Below are 20064 nucleotides of genomic sequence, written 5' to 3'. Positions count from 1 at the left end.
AAAATAAAATGTTAAAGAATTAAACTAATCGTACTCACCGGTAAATTGGGTGCTGCATTAGAACCATACTTCCTTCGTCTAGCCACTGTTTTTTCTGAAAAAAAAAATAAAGATACCAAATTAAAGAACTAAATATAATATAAAAACATATATATGAAAATAAAATAGATAAGGAGGGAAGATTTGCCATCTTAAATCTAGATTATAAAAAATATAAAAAATTTTCGTTTATGGTTTTTATTTTATTTATTATGGTTTCCTCAGTGTGGAAATATAAATTGGAACGGTCCAAAATTGTTGAAACTCATTCGAAAGGAACGCTCAAATAATTGGATTGGATATGATTTGCCATTCATCCTCCTGGAAAGTTTTTAAACATAATAGGATTCGTCATTATTGACTGGATCGGATCTGTTCACTACGTCTGAATATACATTTTCCCTTGTAAAAATTCACACCTGGATCCATTTGGAGCCTGTCATATTCCGTTTCCCGGCCCGGCCCTTCTTAAGCCGACATCTCAAATGTTTCTCCCATTTTAAAAACCCTGCCCTAAGCCAGACATCTTCCCTTTTCCTTACTGACATTGTTTTTTGTAAATTTATATTTTGTTTTATTGACTTCTTCTGACTCTCGAAACAATATTTCTGTTAAAATTATTAGGTAGTACTGTATGTATACGGTAAAACAAACAATGGCCTGTAATAAGCTCCTTGTTCATTTGTAGTAAAAGTCTTAAATCGATTTTGCACATAACTTCTTTTATAATAAAAGCCCGGTTTTGGACTCCTAGAATTAGTAGATTAAAAAACGGGAAAAACACCAAAAAATTATATTTTTACAATGTTGATGTTAATTTGATATATTTTAATCTGGGCAAAGCACTACAAGTTACATAAATAACAAGGCAATTCAAATTAAAATAAAAACCAAAACAAAAGGCATTGCGTGGAAAAGCTACCCCGTGGTAGCTCTCATAAGTTAGAAAACATCGCTTAATCACTCGCACTATCTGACAGTATGTCTCGGGACCATCGCCTTTTTAGACGTAGAGGAGAATTGCTAGGAAAAGATCGGAAAGTAGGTGGGTGTACTTTAGCCAAGGAAGGAGCCGGATAAATAAAGCCAAGGATTAGAGTCGGATTGGAATTTAGAGTGGAATTTTTTTGTAGGTGGATAGAAACATAGAACTAGGGGTTGACGATGGATCTAAGGATTATTGATTGCGAGGTCTGGAATATGCGGAAATTGGAAGGTATGTTTGATCCCCACCGTTCTATGCCGTACGCCCTTATTGTCTTCAGTGTTGAGTTGTATGTTAGTATGTTGTTGACGAGGAAGAAATTAGATCTGTTGCCTAGTAGTATTTTAAGTAAGTAATGATCGATATTGCAGGTTCTATCCTTTTTAGTCGTGTTTGACGATTCGTGGTAAGTCGTTTGTTTTGACACAGCCCTAGGTACCGGAAGTCTTTTCCGGAGTAGGATGTGAGGTTATAATAGATTGGAGATAGGGTTATGCGATGGACGGTGAAGGTTATGCTTGGGAGTTTGGTCGCCATTTTTTGAACGGTGGATGGAGGGTTCTGTAAGTCATGACAGGGTCAATGTTTTTAGAGGATAGACTGGCAGAATTTGTTACGGTCGAATCTTCGGCCGACAAAAGTTGGTCCCGTCGCTCAATGGAGAAGGGGGTGGGTGAAGGAGAAAGGTAGGTAATTGTTGAGCGCCACGGTATTTTTGGGAAGGGTAAATACCGAAACCCTAAGAGAAGAAAAGAAATAGAAGTAAAGGAAAGAGAGAGAGAAAAAATGAATCCAAAGGGGGAGATAAAAATAACAGTAACGGAGTTTGGAATCGAACCCACAATTTTCGAGGCCCAAGTCGGCGATCGTAAACACTAGACCAAAGGCGCCGACTGAGCCTCGCCGAATCCCGCCGGCTAACCGCCTTGTGCAGGGATCGCCAACGAAACCCGGGGCCCAAAACCATCCTCCGGCCAGATAGAGATAGAGATAGAGAAAGATAAAGAACAATAATTGTTCGGGCGCGTCTACGTCACCGAAGCGCCCGATTTGCGACGTAGATTGTACCCCTCTATCTACTAATCCTATCTTCTAGAAATCCACCAATCGTAATACACTTCCCTCCTTTTTCCTCAAAAACTCATCCTTCCAGCCCTCTCGAGCTCCTTCACCGCCAGCTCTCAGAGCGAGCACACGTCCTGTCGCCCTATCCCGCTAAAGTGTTGCGCCATAAGTAACTTACCTCCGTGTAAGATCGCCGCTTCTTAAAGTTTTCCTCGCTACGCGAATCCCCACGGATTCCCCCGAAAATCGCCATACGATCTTCACCTCCGCGTGCGTCCCATCTCACGACCGCATGGTCCACAAACCAATCATCACCATTTTCCCTTAATATATCATCTCCTTCTTCCATCTACCATCATTATAATCCCGCGAACGAAACATCCTTTCATTATCCCGCGAAGACTCCATCATCTCACTGGCTACTACCTGGATTGCATCGTCTCATCCTCACCGCTACTGGATTGCATCATCCAGCATCATCATCAACGACGCTGCAGGAACCAGGTCGGTATATCGGCCTAATCATCGCCAAACAAAGCACGATATCGCATTCAGGAGACCTTCGCCGCTTCCCGGTCTTCATCGCCTTCACATCTCCAATACGATCATCTGCCACTTTGTAAGACATAGAAACTTCATTAAACAGTGCGTCTTCAACTACCCTTTCGTTCATTATTTATTCCTTCATTTAACCATTCCTAAACTAATATCCCTCTTAAAATCGGGAATCTTCCATTCCCGTTGGTGCCGAAACAATATTCTTATTAATTTCAATTCCTCATTTTGAACTTGGCTGCTGGCGAACAATAATATTAATCGCAGGTGCCTCCCACAACGGGTGCTGTGACCTTAACGCTCGACTTTACACCGTATTCAACTAAAATCTCTTACATAGAAAATAAATTTTATACATAAATATCTTATACTCTTTAACCTAAATGACTAACATAACAAAGAAACCTTAAACCTAGCATAACAATTTTGTCTTATAACTAAACCAACTTAATCTAACAAAAGGAATTAAACAAATACGGAAAGTCAATCGCCCGTTTTGGCGAACTCACGTCGGGGCCCTGGCGCAGCGTGGTCCTCATCCGGGAAGCAGCCTCAGTCGGGGGAAAATAATTCGTCCTCGTAGAACCACAAATCCTCTTCTGAGTTCTCTTCCCCATCATTCTGACCAGGGGAAGATGCCAGGTTACTGAGGACGACCAATCCGCTGCAGCGAGAATTTCCCCTTTCCTTTGGCCGCTCGTCCCTCGCACAGCGGACACGTCTCTCTGGGCCGACGGCCCTTAACCTTCTGCGGTCGCGTGCTAAACCTCGACGCCCACGCTCGTGCTGCCGCCTGACGCTCGCATCTTCCACGCCGAAATTTAAATTTACACGACTTAAAACTAAGATTTTTCTTTACCGCACGTAGGCACAGGCAAGCCACCAGAAAATTCATTATTACTTTTTTTCCTTAAAAAAACGAAACATATTCTGGGTTTGTTTGGATAGTGATGCCGTGATATCAGAAGTATTGACTACAGTAGCGGGCCGAGAACGTTACTCTGAGGGACTCCGGCGTCCACCGATACAAAAGAGAGTGTGAGGATCCAACCCGTACTCTAAAATACCTGTCGGCCAGGTAGGATATAAGGATGAGATAGTGTTTAGAGGGTGCCCTTGAGTTTCCAGAGCAAACCCGGGTGCCAATCTAGATCGAAATCCATTTGATATTTAGGTATAAAACTGCTCAATTTATTATATTAGTCCTAAGCAGTATTATATTTCAAATAATTCACTTGTGCCATAAAAAGTTTGTAAACCTGGCGTGACCTCGAGGATATAAGCAGGGTGAGGCAAGGACTGCCATCGTCTTGTTACAAGAATTATTCCGTTTCCTAAAAATGAAATTCAACCTTTGAAGCTCTATATACACTATGGAACATTTTATTTCATTACATTTGGTAAAGGTCAAAGGGAATTCATTTATAGTTTTTCCAAAAATATATTGGCAAATGGCTGATTAAACAACTTGACTTTCAGGTAGAAAAATATTCACTTGGCGATTTTAGAAAAAGAAATTCAGGATGACCGCTAAGAAACAGACTGAACAAACAATACTACTTTGCTACTTCGCTTGGTCACAAAATATTACAATAAATAATTTATTTCAATAGCTATTTCGAAGTTATTCGAGTGTTTGTTGTTTTGGAGATTTACTGCGTGCAGACGTTGTTTTTAAAATTTGAAGCCATGCGATGCACAAACTCGTTGGTATATTTCCACTGGATTGCTGACAATATTAGAAATGGCGGGTGTCAAATTTACGACAAACGAATAATTTTCCAACATGTAAACTTAGAAGAAGCAGTTAAAATAAGCCTGAGCTCTCCCAAGGCTTATTATGACGTCAAACCTCGATGATCTTTCCTCAAATAAATTAGCCGTCTGTTTAGAGTTTCCTAGTTGCACTGTTATGCAATTTGACGAATTCTGCCAACGGGGTTGACAGTTTTATCGAATTTGGCAGAACATTGAAGTTTAAAGAAATTTTTTTTTCTATTCTCTATTTCTCTGTACGAGACGTAGAACACTGTACAACTTGATTGTTTACATAGATTTCATAAATCTTTTACAAATCGTTATACCCGTTGGTTAACGCTGTGTCAAATTAACATTTGCAAAATTGTGACCAAAAAATTAGGGTTTTATAATATCATGTTTGTAAGAGAGGAAAGTGTTTTTTTTGCCCCAAAATCAATTTTTTATTTTTTTATTTTCTCGCCTCGATCAGCTTCCTTTTCTTGTGAGGAGGTATGTAACCTTGTAATAAGATGGATACATTTTTATTAGTTTAAAAAAAAACAGTGTGCGTAGGAAATTGGTGAAAATCAGCAAGGAGTGTTGTTATTACGAGCGTGTATTTAGTGCCGTGCCGGGGATTAAGCGATAACGCGATCGCTTGGACCGTGCCAGAGGTCGCCGAGGAGAACAGTGCGGAAAACACCTACGAGTGGGCAACGAATAGAGATTCTTCGGAAAACGGCTCGTCTGGATTTTTTTTTTTTTTTCTTCGTGTGTATTTCCATTTTTAGAGTTTCCAGACCATGGCGACGAGCGAGGACTGTCTGTTCGCGGTTTTCGGACAGGATACAGAGGCGGCCCCAATTCTCCGGAGATTTTCTCTTTTTTTGGAGCGGATTTCGGCAGGACTGGAGCCCAGGAGGACTCGGCGGATGGTTGTGGCTGGGCCTACGATTCCCAAGTAAAATTGTTGGTTTACGGGAAAGACTGCATGAAGAAGTGATTTTTGTTTGTTTTAATTTTAGCGATTTTCTAATGTTAATTTAGATGATTAAGTTTTCATTCTTTTAAGTTAGTCCAGATCTGGTTTATTGTTTATTTTATAACTGATTAAGGAAACAAAGTACTTATTTTAATTTCACTCTGCTTAGGAATAATAAATCGCCCCATTGTTAAGAGGATTCTCATTTCTTTTTTTTTGTGTTTTATTTCCCTCCTTATACATATACTATAATCATATATATAATTATTATAACCTCCTTTTCTTTGTTTGGCTTGATTACTTTGCATGGCCAGGTACCTCGTAAATATTTGAATAATCATTTAAGCAGAGGGAATTCGAATGCGATAAGGAGAAGGTAAGGTTGCTGATCAGGACACGCCGTGTTAGGCTGGCTTTATCCTGGCCCAAGCCAAGTGGCCTTGCCTGGAGTGCCCCCCCCCTCCATGGCGTGTCCGCCATGGAATAAAGTAAATCATTTATTTTTTTATAGAAAATACTACTTTCCTCTCATATATTGATTGTTTTGTTGATTTATTTATTTTTCTCAAATTTATTTAGAGTACAAACAAGAATATTTTTTTTAGTTAAAGGAGTTCCCCATTACTCAGGACGCATAAAATGGGGTAGCGCCCAACTCACCAATATTTCTTTAGTTTTTAATATTTTTTAATATTTTTTTTTATATTTTGTGTATTGTTCCTCCATTCTACCCCCACCACTCCCGACGAGCTACCGGAATAAATTTTGCTCTGACCCAAAACAACTTTTGGGTGTAACAAAATATGTAGACTGTATAAAAGAAGATTGAACGCCAAAATTAATGCAAACATAAATACTGTCGTCAATCTTAAAATTACATTATTATAACTGTACAGTGCGATGCTTGTACAGTATAATTACAGTTTAGAAAAACTTTGGCATTTGAATTTCATATGAAGTCTTCGTCGATTATACATACAAACCTATCTGACCAATTACATGCATAATAGTCTACAATTCGACATAGCGTTTCGGCCGCGGGATACTTTAAGCATGAATTAAATACGTGTGAGGTAGAGCTAGAGATGTGGAGGTGTGTGCCTTGAGAAATAAATAAATAAGTAGAGAGAGAGAGATTGAGATTGAGAGAGAGTGAGAGAGCGAGAGAGAGAGAGAGAGAGATAGAGATAGAGAGAGAGATAGAGAGAGATAGAGATAGAGAGAGAGAGAGAGAGAGAGAGAGAGAGAGAGAGAGAGGAGTCCAGTACAACAGTTTTGTCTGATCTATCTGTCAAGATGGTTTAGTATAACAACTGAGACGTGAAAGAAATATTTACTTATTTTATGCACAAGCTAAACTATCAAAAACTCTGCGCAAGGAAGGAAATGTGTGTGTGTATGAGTGAGAGAGAGAGAGTTAGTGAGATAGAGAGGGTGAGTGAGAAAAAGAAAGAGAGGAAGAGAGTGAGTGAAAAAAAGAAAGAGAGAGTTAATGGAATCCTGTTCGTGACACTGACTTTTTTTATCTCAACTAAAAAACCTTAATTAATTGGTCAAGCGGACCACTAAAACTAGTGAACTTGTATATTAAGTTGGGTGGAGAAAACACTCATGCACAAGTGAAAATTGTCATTAATACAAGGGTGCCTTGCCTCTTCCTGCTTATAAACTTGACTGCTAGTCGGCTATTTGCTAGAACGTTTGTGACAGGTAAAACCGGCGAAAATGGGCTGTTCAGAATACTCAACTATATAGATTTGCAATGCGGTGTGCCGAAATCTGGTCGTTCCTGATCATTTTCGGTTTGCCTAACTCTGAATTCGGCGAAATGAGGAAGAGAAGCCAACCGAGTCGAGATAGGCAAACCAAAATGGCCCGAAAACACTCTTTACAACATCCTATAAAGTCTAACAGACTAGAAATAAGAAGAATTCAGGACTTCTACACAACTAAATGGTACAGATCGCTCCAAACAAATGAAGGAACAGGATCAGGATTTTTTTTTTTCTGTACAAGTCCAAAACATGAGTTTCGCATCAGTCTTTCAAACTGAAATACATACCTAAAAGCTTATGCCTTGGAAAATTTTAAAAGAGATTACACTGGCAAAAAATCCTCAGAAGATGATAGCGAGCAGCTATTGAAGCGTTAGCATGGGAAAAAATTCAATCAAACTAGACAGTGCAAGCGTCCAAAATCTCCAAAACCTGGTCAAACAATCGAATGATGCTTTGGGAACCAGGACGCCAGAGAATTTCGGGTAATGAAAAAGCAGACACACTGGCTAAAAGAGAATCTACTAGGCCATATGTAGACCCTGAACCTATTCTTGGGTTGACAAAAACAAACACAGAACCTCCATAGCACAAAGGAGGAAAAAAGTCAAAAGGAAAAGGATAAATTCCTGAGGTGCTCCACTAAAACAACCCTAACCAAGACTGGCAAACTCTCTGATACAGTGACAGAGGGCTAAACTCAGAGGACTGTTAAAACTATTAAACGGTCACTGGCATCTCAGGAAACATCAACATAGAACATTGGCATTGTTATGCTAAAACAACCCTCACCAAGACTGGCAACCTCAATGAAACAATTACAGAGTGCCAAACTCGGAGGCGTGATAGAACTATTAACCGGTCACCGTGATATGAGAAATTTGTACACAACATGAACATATTTAATGATGTTTTGTAGATTTACCGGCGAACTTATGAAGGTAATGTTCTTTTTGTATTTATAAGGGATGTGGTCAAAGAAAGATATTTTTAATTTTACATCTTCCCTAGCTTTCGGAACTTTATTGTACCTTCTTCAAGGCTCTACAAAAGGATATATCATACATATTAATTTTGACTAATTTAACATTCCTGAGCTTTCTTTGTGGATTTATTTAACGGTTGCTTCTCGTATGAAGATGATGTGGGTGGCTGTTTCTTCCTCCTCATTGCATAGCCTACAAATGGGGTCATCATTAAATATCGTTCCCTTGGTTGTTAGATCACATCAAATATATATAAGAACAAAATAAACATTTTTCTATTACTTGTTTTTAGGCAGTAAAAAGCGTGTAAATAAAAAATTAATTAATTTAAAAAAAAATGACTAGTGCGAGTCCCGGGTACGACTTCCCACTAATCGCTTTTATTCAGAAATCGTGAGATGCGGTCTGGTGTGATGTAGGTATCAGAAAAACATTTTCTTTATCGTGCCAACGTTTCGATCTTTATTGAGATCATCTTCAGGGCACTCTCAACACGATATGCAAGAAGCTTGTTTTGAGATGATACTTTGAGCCCTGAAGATGATCTCAATAAAGATCGAAACGTTGGCACAATAAAGAAAATGTTTTTCTGATACCTACATCACACCAGACCGCATCTCACGATTTCTGAATAATTATCGATTAACGGTCACTAACCTCCACACACTAATCATTTTGTTATTTTATTTACACGCTTCTTACTGTCGATATTTGTACAAATTAGTCTAGTCATTCCATAGTTGAAAAGGTTTTTAGTGTTCATATGAAAAATAAAAGATTTTAAGTTTATATTACTTTTGACCAAAAATCAATAAGTACAAAAATGTTTGTCTTGTTCTTTCTTATATGTATTTGATGTGATCTAACAAAAAAAGGAACGATATTATTTGATGTGATCTAACAAAAAAAGGAACGATATTTAATGATGACCCCATTTGTAGCCAATGCAATGAGGAAGAAGAAACTGTCACCCACATCATCGTCATACGAGAAAGAACCATTAAATAAATACGCAAAGAAAGCCCAGAGAAATTAATAGTAGCAACTACAGTCAATAGAATAATTCTTAATAGAAGGAGCGAGTCGATTGAATGAACTATGAACCTAGGAAAGTATAAGCCACAAGGCTACAGTACTAGGAGACAAAAGAAATTACAAAATTATTTGGTCCATTTGGTATATTTTAAATAGTTGGGGTTTCCTATTTGTTTATTGATATTTTATCATTTAGTCTAGTCATACATCTACATTTTTACGGTTCATTAAAATGATTAATTCATAATTTGTTCAAATAAAGATTTCTACCGGTTTTGATATGGGAGGGTGATTTAGGGCCCCCGGCATTAGGGTACTTGGTAGTAAAACGGCCTGGAATTTCTCCAGACCTGGGATTGCTCTTTGAAAAAATTATACTTCGCGGCTATACGACTACCGCCAACCAGGGGACAATTGTAGGGCCCATAAAGCCCAGAAGGTAGCCCGGATATTTTTTTTCCACCCTGGTTATTAATTTAACTGCGCCCAGTTGGAATATGTCAGAACGTTTTTCATACGGCAAAACAGCAGCCAACATGGCCAGTGGACGACCGATCCATGCTACATGTTTAGAATATATGAAATATTTCGTTAAATATTTTAAGTTTTACGTCGATAAATAATAATAAATCTCGTACGCCACATTGCAATGGGTGGGAATTTATTTAATTTATAATATATGTTTATGAAGTATCGCATTTATGAAATACAAGACAGAACATAAATTAACCCTAGTTGACAAGCACGAGCCAATGGTAAGAAAATATTAATGCTTTTTCAATTAGCTATTCTTTTTATGTAAGGTCTGGGTTGAGATGAAAAAGTTAGTATACGAGCGGGATTCGAACCCACGACCTTCGGCTCAATACGACACTGCTCTAACCACTTGAGCTATCGTGACCAATACGAGTAACCAGAGCAGCGGTGTATTGAGCCGAAGGTCGTTGGTTCGAATCCCACTCCTGACACTAACTTTTTCATCTCAACCAAGACCCTACATAAAAAGAATAATTAATGTAAATAAATAATTTGGTCAATCAAACCACTAAACATAATTGGATTAATACTATTAATGAAAGGATAAAACAGAATATTAATTATGAAAAAGAACTCTCTCTCTCTCTCTCTCTCTCTCTCTCTCTCTCTCTCTCTCTCTCTCTCTCAGAATTTGAACTCTATAAATGTTAAAAATGTATATATCTTAACAAATAACCACAAAATATTCTGTCCAAATCAATAATAATCTTGGTCTCACAGTCGATGAAACTTCGTGTTGGTCAGAACAAACCATTGACATTTGTAAAAAAAAACTTGCCAAAGCCTTGTCGAAACCTACGAAAAAATCCAAATTGAACTTCCAATTTAGAAAACATTCAAATAACACAAAATGCTTGTATAAGGTAAGCTTATAACATCGAATAGTATGAACATGTCACACCACATTGTACAAAAGCAAAAATTTTAAACATCAAAGAAAGAATGATGATTAACAAGACAAAAATCATCATATCTGACAAATAACTTTAAATTGTATAAGTCCATCCATGACAAAAAAAATTAGAGTAGACTTTGATTCTATACATCTATCTATCTATCTACTATGAATCTATAATTTAGACATCTATTTATCTATCTATCTATCCACCGCTAACTTTCACTCACTATAGATTCGCAGGAAAGAGAACGAAATTATTCACGTTAAGTAGACTTTTATACTTAAAATATTCATGTAATTATGTAATTATTTATTTATCCACTTAATAATCGTCTCGCGCGTATAATTTACAGAAATGTTGAAATTTTAAAGGTCTGAAGGACTCACGATTCAGGATTTCCTCGTCGGAACAATTTCTGCTCGAAGTACTTCCTTTCAGTACAGCAAGCCCGAAGTGTGACGTTTCGTGATATTCTACGTCGTCTTACAAAATTCTTCTTAAAATGTCCATGCCACCGGACGTTTATTTTTACAAGCGGCCTGTCTTATATTTGGAATGAGCGCTAATTCAGGTTTTACACGTTAGGCACAATCGAACCGAATGGGAAATACAAGTTGACAGGGCAAGGAGGAAAGCGTTAAAATTAGAACCGAGAAAGTATATAAATATACAAAACCTGAGCCGTGTTATTGCATTTGCAACTCATTCCTCCTGGGATAAGATTTTTCCATGTTTCTATCAGCACACAAAAAAAGTTAAATTGAAAGTTAATTTTTTATACTTTCTTCGTTGAACAAGGAACATGAGCAACATAGATCCTTCATAACAAACATGTGGCTTATTGCATTCTGGGAAGGACTTTTGAAGAAAAATATTCGCGATGCTTTGCTGCAGGGGCTCGCAAAAACCTCCCACACCGTTATTTACAGTTTATTCAACAATCACAAATCTTGCTCTGAAGTTTCTTACATGTTTGTTTAGAGAACAAACGAAACGAATAAGATTTTAACCCATTGTAAGGTTTTTTGAACTGATAAATGTTACTTTTATTTATGAAACGTCAGCCTAAAGAGATTTATAATAGATTTTATTTAAATAGTTAAAAATATAGAACGTTCCTCCTAAGTGAAAGATGCATATTCTATGAAGTTCAACTGTGATAAAAATTTGGGAGATTTAACATTGCAACATAAAAAATATTAACCACACATGTTTAACCACACTTTAACATTGCAAAAAGTTACACGTTCAATGTTTATCTTCAGGCGGGGAAAAGTAGAATGTTAAGTTGAAACGTTATCTACCAGAGAAAAGCCCAACTGGATATCATGTTGCTAAAACTAGTATTTTATCGGAATTTCTACGGTTTCTGAAACCATACTGGGTTATTAGGAAGCGATACAAATAGAGCAAGTAATATTTTCGAAAATCCCTCACATAATCTTTCTTGTTTACCTCACTCTCTCTCTCTCTCTCACTTTTCTTTCACTTCTCGCTCCCTTTCCTCCTGTCACTCTATTATTTGCTGTTAATCTGACAACTTATTGACCAATCTATCTATCCGTCAATGCACCGTTCTCATATCAAAGTCATCAAACTGTCAATTCATCTATCCGTATAGACCTCCATCAAACATCCTCTATGACTCCCTCTCTCTCTCACGATATTAACTAACCAATTTATTTTTTTATCAATTTGTCGATTTATTCATCCTTCTATCAATCTCTACTCCTCATTCACACGTTAGTAATTTGTCGATTTATTTATACGTATATATAACTCGCGTTCACTCTTACGTCATTAATTTGTCAATTTTTTAATCCTTATATCAATCTTCCTCTTCTTACGTTATTAATTTGTCAGTTTATTTAATCATCAATCTATCCAACTTTTTTTCATTTTTTTTCTTCTGTCAGAATAAAATAATCTGTTTATTTATCCATCCATCGTCTATCAGTCTTCATTTCATTCCCGTGCTATTGATTTGTAAGTTTTTTTATGCATCTATTAATCTCCCTCCCATTTTAACGTTATAAATTTGTCAATGTATCTATTCATCCGTCCATAAATGTATCCATCTATCAATTTTTTTTTAGTTTCCTTCTCAGTCAGAATAAAATAATCTGTTTATTTATCCATCTATCGTCTATCGGTCTTCATCTCATTCTCGTGCTATTAATTTGCCAGTTTATTTGCCCATCTATCTGTTCATCAGCCTACCTCATTCTTGCACTATTTATGTGTTTATTTGTTTATCCATCTATTTATCAAGCAATCTTTCTTACATTCTCATGCTATAAATCTGTCAATTTTTTTTAACAATCTATCAATTCTTTCTTTCAATTCTCAATTCTCATGATATCAGTTTGTCGATCTATTTTTTCCCTCACCCTCTTTTTCTCATTAATTTACTCACTCACTCTCTCTCTCTTGCTCTTTGTTTCTTTTTCTCACTCACTCTTTCCCTCACCCTCTTATTCTCCCGAACCCACGAACTTCGGCTAGATACGCTAGATCCGAGTGGATCGAGGTCACGATAGCTCAAATGGTAGAGTAGCGGCGTAGCTAGTCGAAGATCGTGGGTTCGAATCCCGCTCGTGACTTTTTTATCCCAACCAAAACCTACATTAAAGATTAACTAATTGAAAAAACTATATAAAAACTATGAAAAAACAATATTATAATTAAGATTGTTATTAAAATAAAATAAATGAAACTACAATAATTCACGAAATCTCTAGATCGTTCGAAGTTTTTTTTTTCGAGGGTTCGCAACAGCAGAGTTCGTATAAACCCTCAGGTTGCCGGTATTATTGAAAAAAAGCCCATTTGTAAGCATGACGGTTTCGAATGCAGGGCCACTGGATTCGAACCCGAGACCTTTACCTTACAGTGATGAGCGCCGTGTCAACGCCTAAACCGTTGCGACCACCGACGCCCCATTTTTTGTATTGTTTATTTTTTATTTATTTATTTTTTTTTTTTAAATTTGTGTTTATTATTGGACTGACTTAATGTGGATTTTTCGCTTAAAATTTTAAAATCTTTTTCATTTTTGTTTAGTTTGTGTAAAATATTATATTAATGATTAAGCTTAATATAATAATTGGGCCAGCAATGGTTGTGTGGTTTGTTAGGGCTTCGGATTCGAATTTGCGACTCTAGCGGTTCCGGGTTCGAATCCTGGCGTATCATGGCGTTTTATTTGATAACGTATATTAAAGTTACTCTCTCTCTCTCTCTTTCTCTCACCCTTTAACTCTTTTTCATTGTTCCAACAACAGGTTCATTGTACCTTCATGTATGACTGCAATTACTTTCTACTTACACATGTTATTATTCTATTTATACGGAAGAGAGGGGAATAAATAAATATCTTAATAAATTACGTCAAGGTCGTAATGTCTGAAAATACCGAAATAAAATAAAAATAAACACTGAACTGTAGACAGTCTTGAATTGGACATTAAACACTTGAAAAACCACCGCAGCGTACGGTGTAATACTTCTAAATAAAACAGACAAGGGCAATGCGAGGAAAACAGCTACGTTCAAATCTGTAATAAATGCCCGACTATTAATCTTCCCCTTGCTTCTAATGCATTATAGTTAGAAGCACTAAATTGCGTTCCGAGAAAGGGGAAACGGGACGAGAAAGAAAAATAAGGCAACTGAGTGCTTTCAGGTCCTAAGGAGCCAAACGTAGAGGCTTTTTGGGATTTTAAGTAAAGTCACGTCTGAGAGAAAATTTATATTACTTTTTTCAGACAATGAAACGTGATAAACTCAAAGTATTACATAAAACTGGTCATTTATATATTAATTTGACTAACAAATACAGTAGATAATCGTGAAACAATGATATAAAACAGTGACGTTTAAGTTTTCTTCTTATATTTATTGTGTTATGTTTCACGTACGTACATAATAAAATATTAAATACATCATCTAAAACATCGTATTTTGTAATATCTACCTCCAATGCGTTGAAGATAAATATTTTTTTAAATTATCAGTATAGCAAGTGCACAAATATAAAAAAGTTTTAATGATCAATAGCCTCAGGTGATCTGCACGTTCGCATGTTAGGCTAATATTTATTTATTGGCATTCTACCACAAAATACGTGAGTGAAATAGTATCAGGTGACAATTCTCTGACTTAAAAATAAATAAATAAAACAGGTGCAAAAACTAATATATTTGTTTAAGTTTATTGATCAATGGATTATAGCAAAAGAGTTTATTATTTCTGAGCCTTAAACATCGCACAAAAACATTTCCAAATATTTAATAATAAACTCTGAAGGATGTTTTAAATCTGTATGCTTATATGGTCAACATGATTAGAGTTAAAGTAAATGTTAACATCCCGGAACATGTCAGGGACGCAACTTTGAACTCAACATTCGCGATGTTTAATGTAATAACAAGAACTTGTTTTCGCGTTTCCTTTGCTTGGCAAAAATTTCCTGTAAGTCGAAACTTTGAAGGAGTTCGTTAATATTTAAAGAGTTTTAATAGTAATTTTGTGTTTTTATTCAATTTATTGTAAAACTAAACCCGAGGGAAAGCCTCTTTCTTTAATTTTTATAGGTAGACTACTATTTAAAAAATCTATTAATGTGTAGAGATTAGTGCACTCTCAACACGACACGCAAGGATGGCACAATTACACAGAAGACAAACATTTTGAGTGAGTAGAAATACTTTGTTTGAATACAAAATATATTTTGCATTGGATAAATTCACTTTTCCACATCCTAAATGTAATTGTTAAATGTAAACATTGTTTGTAAATCCCAGGCCCTGAAGATGATCTCAATAAAAGATCGAAACATTGGCACGATAAAGAAAATGTTTTTCTGAAACCTACATCACACCCGACCGCATCTCACGATATCTGAATAAAAATCTATTAATCTGATATAGTTCAATAATTTAAAAAAAAAACTTATTACACATGCAATATATAAGTTAGCAATATGTAACTATTTTGCGATATATAGAGATTCACCATCAACTACGACGAATCATCAGAAAAATTTGAAAAATCGATCAGGCATTCTCTATAGTCTTAAACGCTTCCTACTCACACCTTATCACCTTATCTTGCAATTCCATCTAACTGAATACTGCTTAAGAGTGAGGCGTGGCAACAAGTACCCTGATGTCAGACAAGCTGGCGTCGGACAAGGCAGCAACCTAAGTCCACTCTTGTTTTTCCAGCACCGATTTTTCTACATATCCTAACTCTAGTAATACGTCCAACATCCATAAGGTGCAAAACATTGAGCAGAAGAATTTAGGAGGAAAAATGTCAGTATACATTTACATGGATAAATGGTCTTGTCCTCCACTGTACACGAACAACCACGAGCTACTGATTTTCAATCAAGTCAGATACTTAGGAAGCAGGCTGACGTGAAACCCCTGTACAACACTTAATAGAGAATTCCTTAATCCATGAATTGGGCAAACTGTTTTGATCATCCAACCAAGTAACTCTACACACGACCAGTTTGGACAGATAAAAGCATTGACCACAATCACAAAACTGACATAGTCTTTATTTCTGGCCGAATGATCATTCAAGATTATTATTCGGAGATCGTGAGATGCGGTCTGCCGTGAGGTAGGTTTTAGAAATACATTTTCCTTATCGTGCCAACGTTTCGACCTTTATTGAGATCATCTTCAGGGCCTGGGATTTATAAACATTGCTTAAACTTTAGTCGAGATTATTTCACAATTTCAAAATAAAATCAATTTAAAAAGTACTTTGAAATGATTCCCAAGGAAAACGTCATTTTCCAGCAAGATTTACACACGGCAAAAGTTTCTTTTTAAGGAAACAAAATATTCAAATTTTATATTGGCCCGTGAGATTCCTAGACTTTAATATAATTAAAAATGCCTGGGACTCTTTGCCAGGAATGTTTACAGGGTAGCCGACAGCTCCAAGACGTTGATGATTTAAAAAAAGCAATTCAGGAGGAGTGGGCCAAATTCCCTCAAGAATTGATTCGCCGCCATTTTGATTCGCTTTCCAAACGTATTGTATTATTTTTAATGTGTTTTAAGAAAAAAAATTATTCCATTATATTTAGTGGTCCACTTGACCAAATTACTTCTTTCAATTAATTATTATTTTTATGGAACTCTTGGTTGAGATGATTATTATTATTATTATTTATTATTATTATTATTAACGGTGCTATCTTCTTGTCCCACCCCGAATTAAGTATCATTATTATTGATTCTCAAAAATTAAACACCTAATGGATATAATATGTTCAAACTATAGCAAAATAAGCTATGATTTTAACAAAATATGTTATCTACAGTTAATTTTTTTTCACAAAGAAAGATTTTGCTGGGCTATCCTTTTATCTCGTACCTTACCACAGTCTCAATGTGTGTTTGTTTGTATATCCATGTCTACGAGTTGTCAATATTCTCTCTTTCTCTTTCACTTTCTCTCTGCCTCTGTCTGTCGGTCTGTCTGTCTCTCTCTCTCTCTCTCTCTCTCTCTCTCTCTCTCTCTCTCTCTCTCTCTCACACACAAACACACACACCCTCCGTGCCTGTCTTCGTACTATCTGTCCATCAATGTATCTGTCTATCTATTACATTCTCAAAGCAACATACCTACTTTTTTCCGTCTGCTGTTTTATTAATTATGTCGATTGTCACTTTTACTATCACTTTCTCTCTCTCTCTCTCTCTCTCTCTCTCTCTCTCTCTGTCATTCATTCATTCTTTTCATTCAAAATTCATTCTTTTAAATCTGAAATTTTCTAGCGTTGTATAAATTCATTTTATTGATTTTTTTAATCTAAAATTTTCAAGCATTGTATAAATTCATTTTATTTATTTAATTTGTTTTCTAAAATTTCTAGCGTTGTGTAAATTCATTTTATTGATTTAATTTTTTTTTAATATAAAATTTCTAGCATTGTATAAATTCATTCTTTTAAATCTGAAATTTTCTAGCGTTGTATAAATTTATTTTATTGATTTTTTTTAAATCTAAAATTTCTAGCATTGTATAAATTCATTTTTTTTAATCTAAAATTTTCTAGCATTGTATAAATTCATTTTATTTATTTAATTTGTTTTCTAAAATTTCTAGCGTTGTATAAATTCATTTTTTCATATCCTACATGCATTTGTAAAATTTAAACAATGGTTATAAATCCCCAGGCCCTGAAGATGAAATCAATGAAGGTCGAAACGTTGACACGATAAATAAAATGTTTTTCTAAAACCTACGTCACACCAGTCAGCGACTCATGATCTCCGAATAATTGACTAACGGTCACTAAAACCACACAAATATACACACACGTAATAAATGATTATAACTTCTTGAAAAGTTATATCTTGGAAACTCGAGCATCAAGTGACAGTTGGAATAGGAGGAACTTTTGCTACTACTTTATACCTATATTTGAAACAGTTTCAACTCCTAAACATTAGTTTTTGTGATATAATTTTAAATGTTTGTTAAATGTTAGTAAAAACTTAAAATGTTAGTATGGTGAAGATGAATTTCAATTGTTCCGAATGTTAAAACTAAATTTTCTAATATATATATATATTATTAATTTTTAATCAGGGTTTAACGTGATTTTATACGGACAAGGGTATTAAAGAAAGTTGAAGCCCCGTTTTGCCACAAATCACAACTAGCAAAGTAAACGAAAACTGCCGTCTGGGAGATTATTTGTCAAGTCAAAGTTACAGCGGTAATCCCAGCTCCAACATTTTCCATTTGCATTTCATTAGAGACCCAAGGGTTTTTCAACTGCAAATTAATTTTTACACCCAGACCCTAAGCTCAGGGAGGGTTCGTCAGTGAGCCTGTTAAATTGACAATTAGCCCTCCTGTCGTATTCATTTTCTGGGTGCAACTTTCAGAAATTCCCCTTCCTTCTCTGGTTTTATACACATTCAAAAACAATAATAGTAAGATTTAAAACAAAAATATTTTTTTAAATGTCTACTGTTAACAATGCAGTCCCAACTTCATTCTGCACCAGTTCTCTTTTACTTTTTATTTTTCCCGAAAAGTACGATACCATTGGATAGAAGAAAACCTATACGGTTTTTTTTGCTTTTTCAGGGCCGAGACTTACTTATTCCACCCATGCCGAAACATATCAACGCCGGCGGTAAGCAGCTTGAATATTTCATGGTTTCTGTCCCGGCTTAACCCCGAACGATGAGATACACCGCCTAGTAAAATAATAAACAAAAAGCGGAAAATATTCCGAGTAAATTGGCCGCTGATCCAAATGGAAATACGAATTTTTATCAATATCCGACAGGCAGTTGCTACGACCCATTGTCGAGCCGTATCTTAATATGCCAGGCGTTTACCTATTCGAATTTTACTTTTGGGCTTACCTTTTTCTTTTTCCGCAGTGTTACTCTGACCCCTTCGACCGAGATTTCTATTGCGACTTTCTTTTTTTTAATCCCCTTCGCTTTGAATTCGTACTGAAACAAAAGAAAAATCGTAAATACAAACAATTTGGCATTAAAAAACATTTTAATGTTTGCAAATGCTTTATTATTCCATCCATAAAATATAAATAAAGGTAAACAATTAATAATTATATCTTCACTATTTGGTCTGTACGGAAGATGGCGAATTGCTGTAATACATCTGACGGATACACGGTCCGACGGTAGGTAGCCCAGGATGACCATTAACGACCAAAATACAGGCTCACCATTTAGAGAAATTTCACAATAAAATATAGCATATTACTTTTTTTTTGTTAGTCTAATTAACCAAAGGAATTATTTAAATTATTATGGTCAAAGTATGTTTGTGTTGAAAAATCAGTGTCACCAGCGGGCCTCGAACCAACGACTTCTATCGTCTGAGATAGCACGACAACTCAAGCGGTATAAGCATCGAGGTTCCGAGCCCGAGGTCGTATGCATTAAAATAAAATATAGCGTCCTTGTCAGTTTGTAAGTATGATTTGTGAGTTTTTTAAACAAGCTTTTTAGTTTCAATTGACACAAAGTTTCAGTCCAGATTGTTATGTAATTTTTGTGAGTGCCAGCAATTTTTGATTTTAGTTGCTCCTGGCTCTTTTTAACATGAAATTGCGTTTTTTATTGCATTTATTTAATTTTCTGGTACTTTAAACGTCGGATGTTTCATGAAAGCTCATATACTCGTACTTAAAGTTAACTAAGAACCAAATTAAAATATATATATAGGTTTTTAGGTCAAAAGATTTGTTTTACGAGGGTATTTAAACTACGAGGTTATATGAATCGTCGGGGTGCCGATGTTTCTGAAAAATCGCTCATTTGTAATATGCCGTGAAGGCAGGGCGCTGGAATCGAACCCGGGACCTTCACCTTGCGCCGAGTCACCGCCTAAACCGTTGCGGCCACCGACGCCCGCAAATGTCAGCAGGTTAAAAAAAACAAAGCCATAT

The 20064-nt window shown here is 35.9% G+C and overlaps 1 protein-coding gene across 2 annotated transcripts in view; it reads right to left on the bottom strand.

Moving 5' to 3' along the window:
* LOC106673851 (carboxyl-terminal PDZ ligand of neuronal nitric oxide synthase protein) overlaps positions 1-20064 on the bottom strand; it is a 405816-nt gene that overhangs the window by 128059 nt on the left and 257693 nt on the right. For both annotated transcript variants that reach the window (XM_014406196.2, XM_014406194.2), the window contains exons 3-4: positions 19010-19102; positions 39-94 (exon numbers count right to left, since the gene is read on the bottom strand). In XM_014406196.2, the coding sequence (XP_014261682.1) occupies positions 39-94; positions 19010-19102 (149 nt within the window). The remainder of the gene's footprint in view (positions 1-38; positions 95-19009; positions 19103-20064) is intronic.

Source organism: Cimex lectularius, unplaced genomic scaffold, assembly GCF_000648675.2.
Source record: "Cimex lectularius strain Harlan isolate CLEC.00 unplaced genomic scaffold, Clec_2.1 scaffold12, whole genome shotgun sequence".
Taxonomy (NCBI): Eukaryota; Metazoa; Arthropoda; class Insecta; order Hemiptera; family Cimicidae; genus Cimex; species Cimex lectularius.
This window is presented reverse-complemented; position numbering and strand designations above follow the sequence as displayed.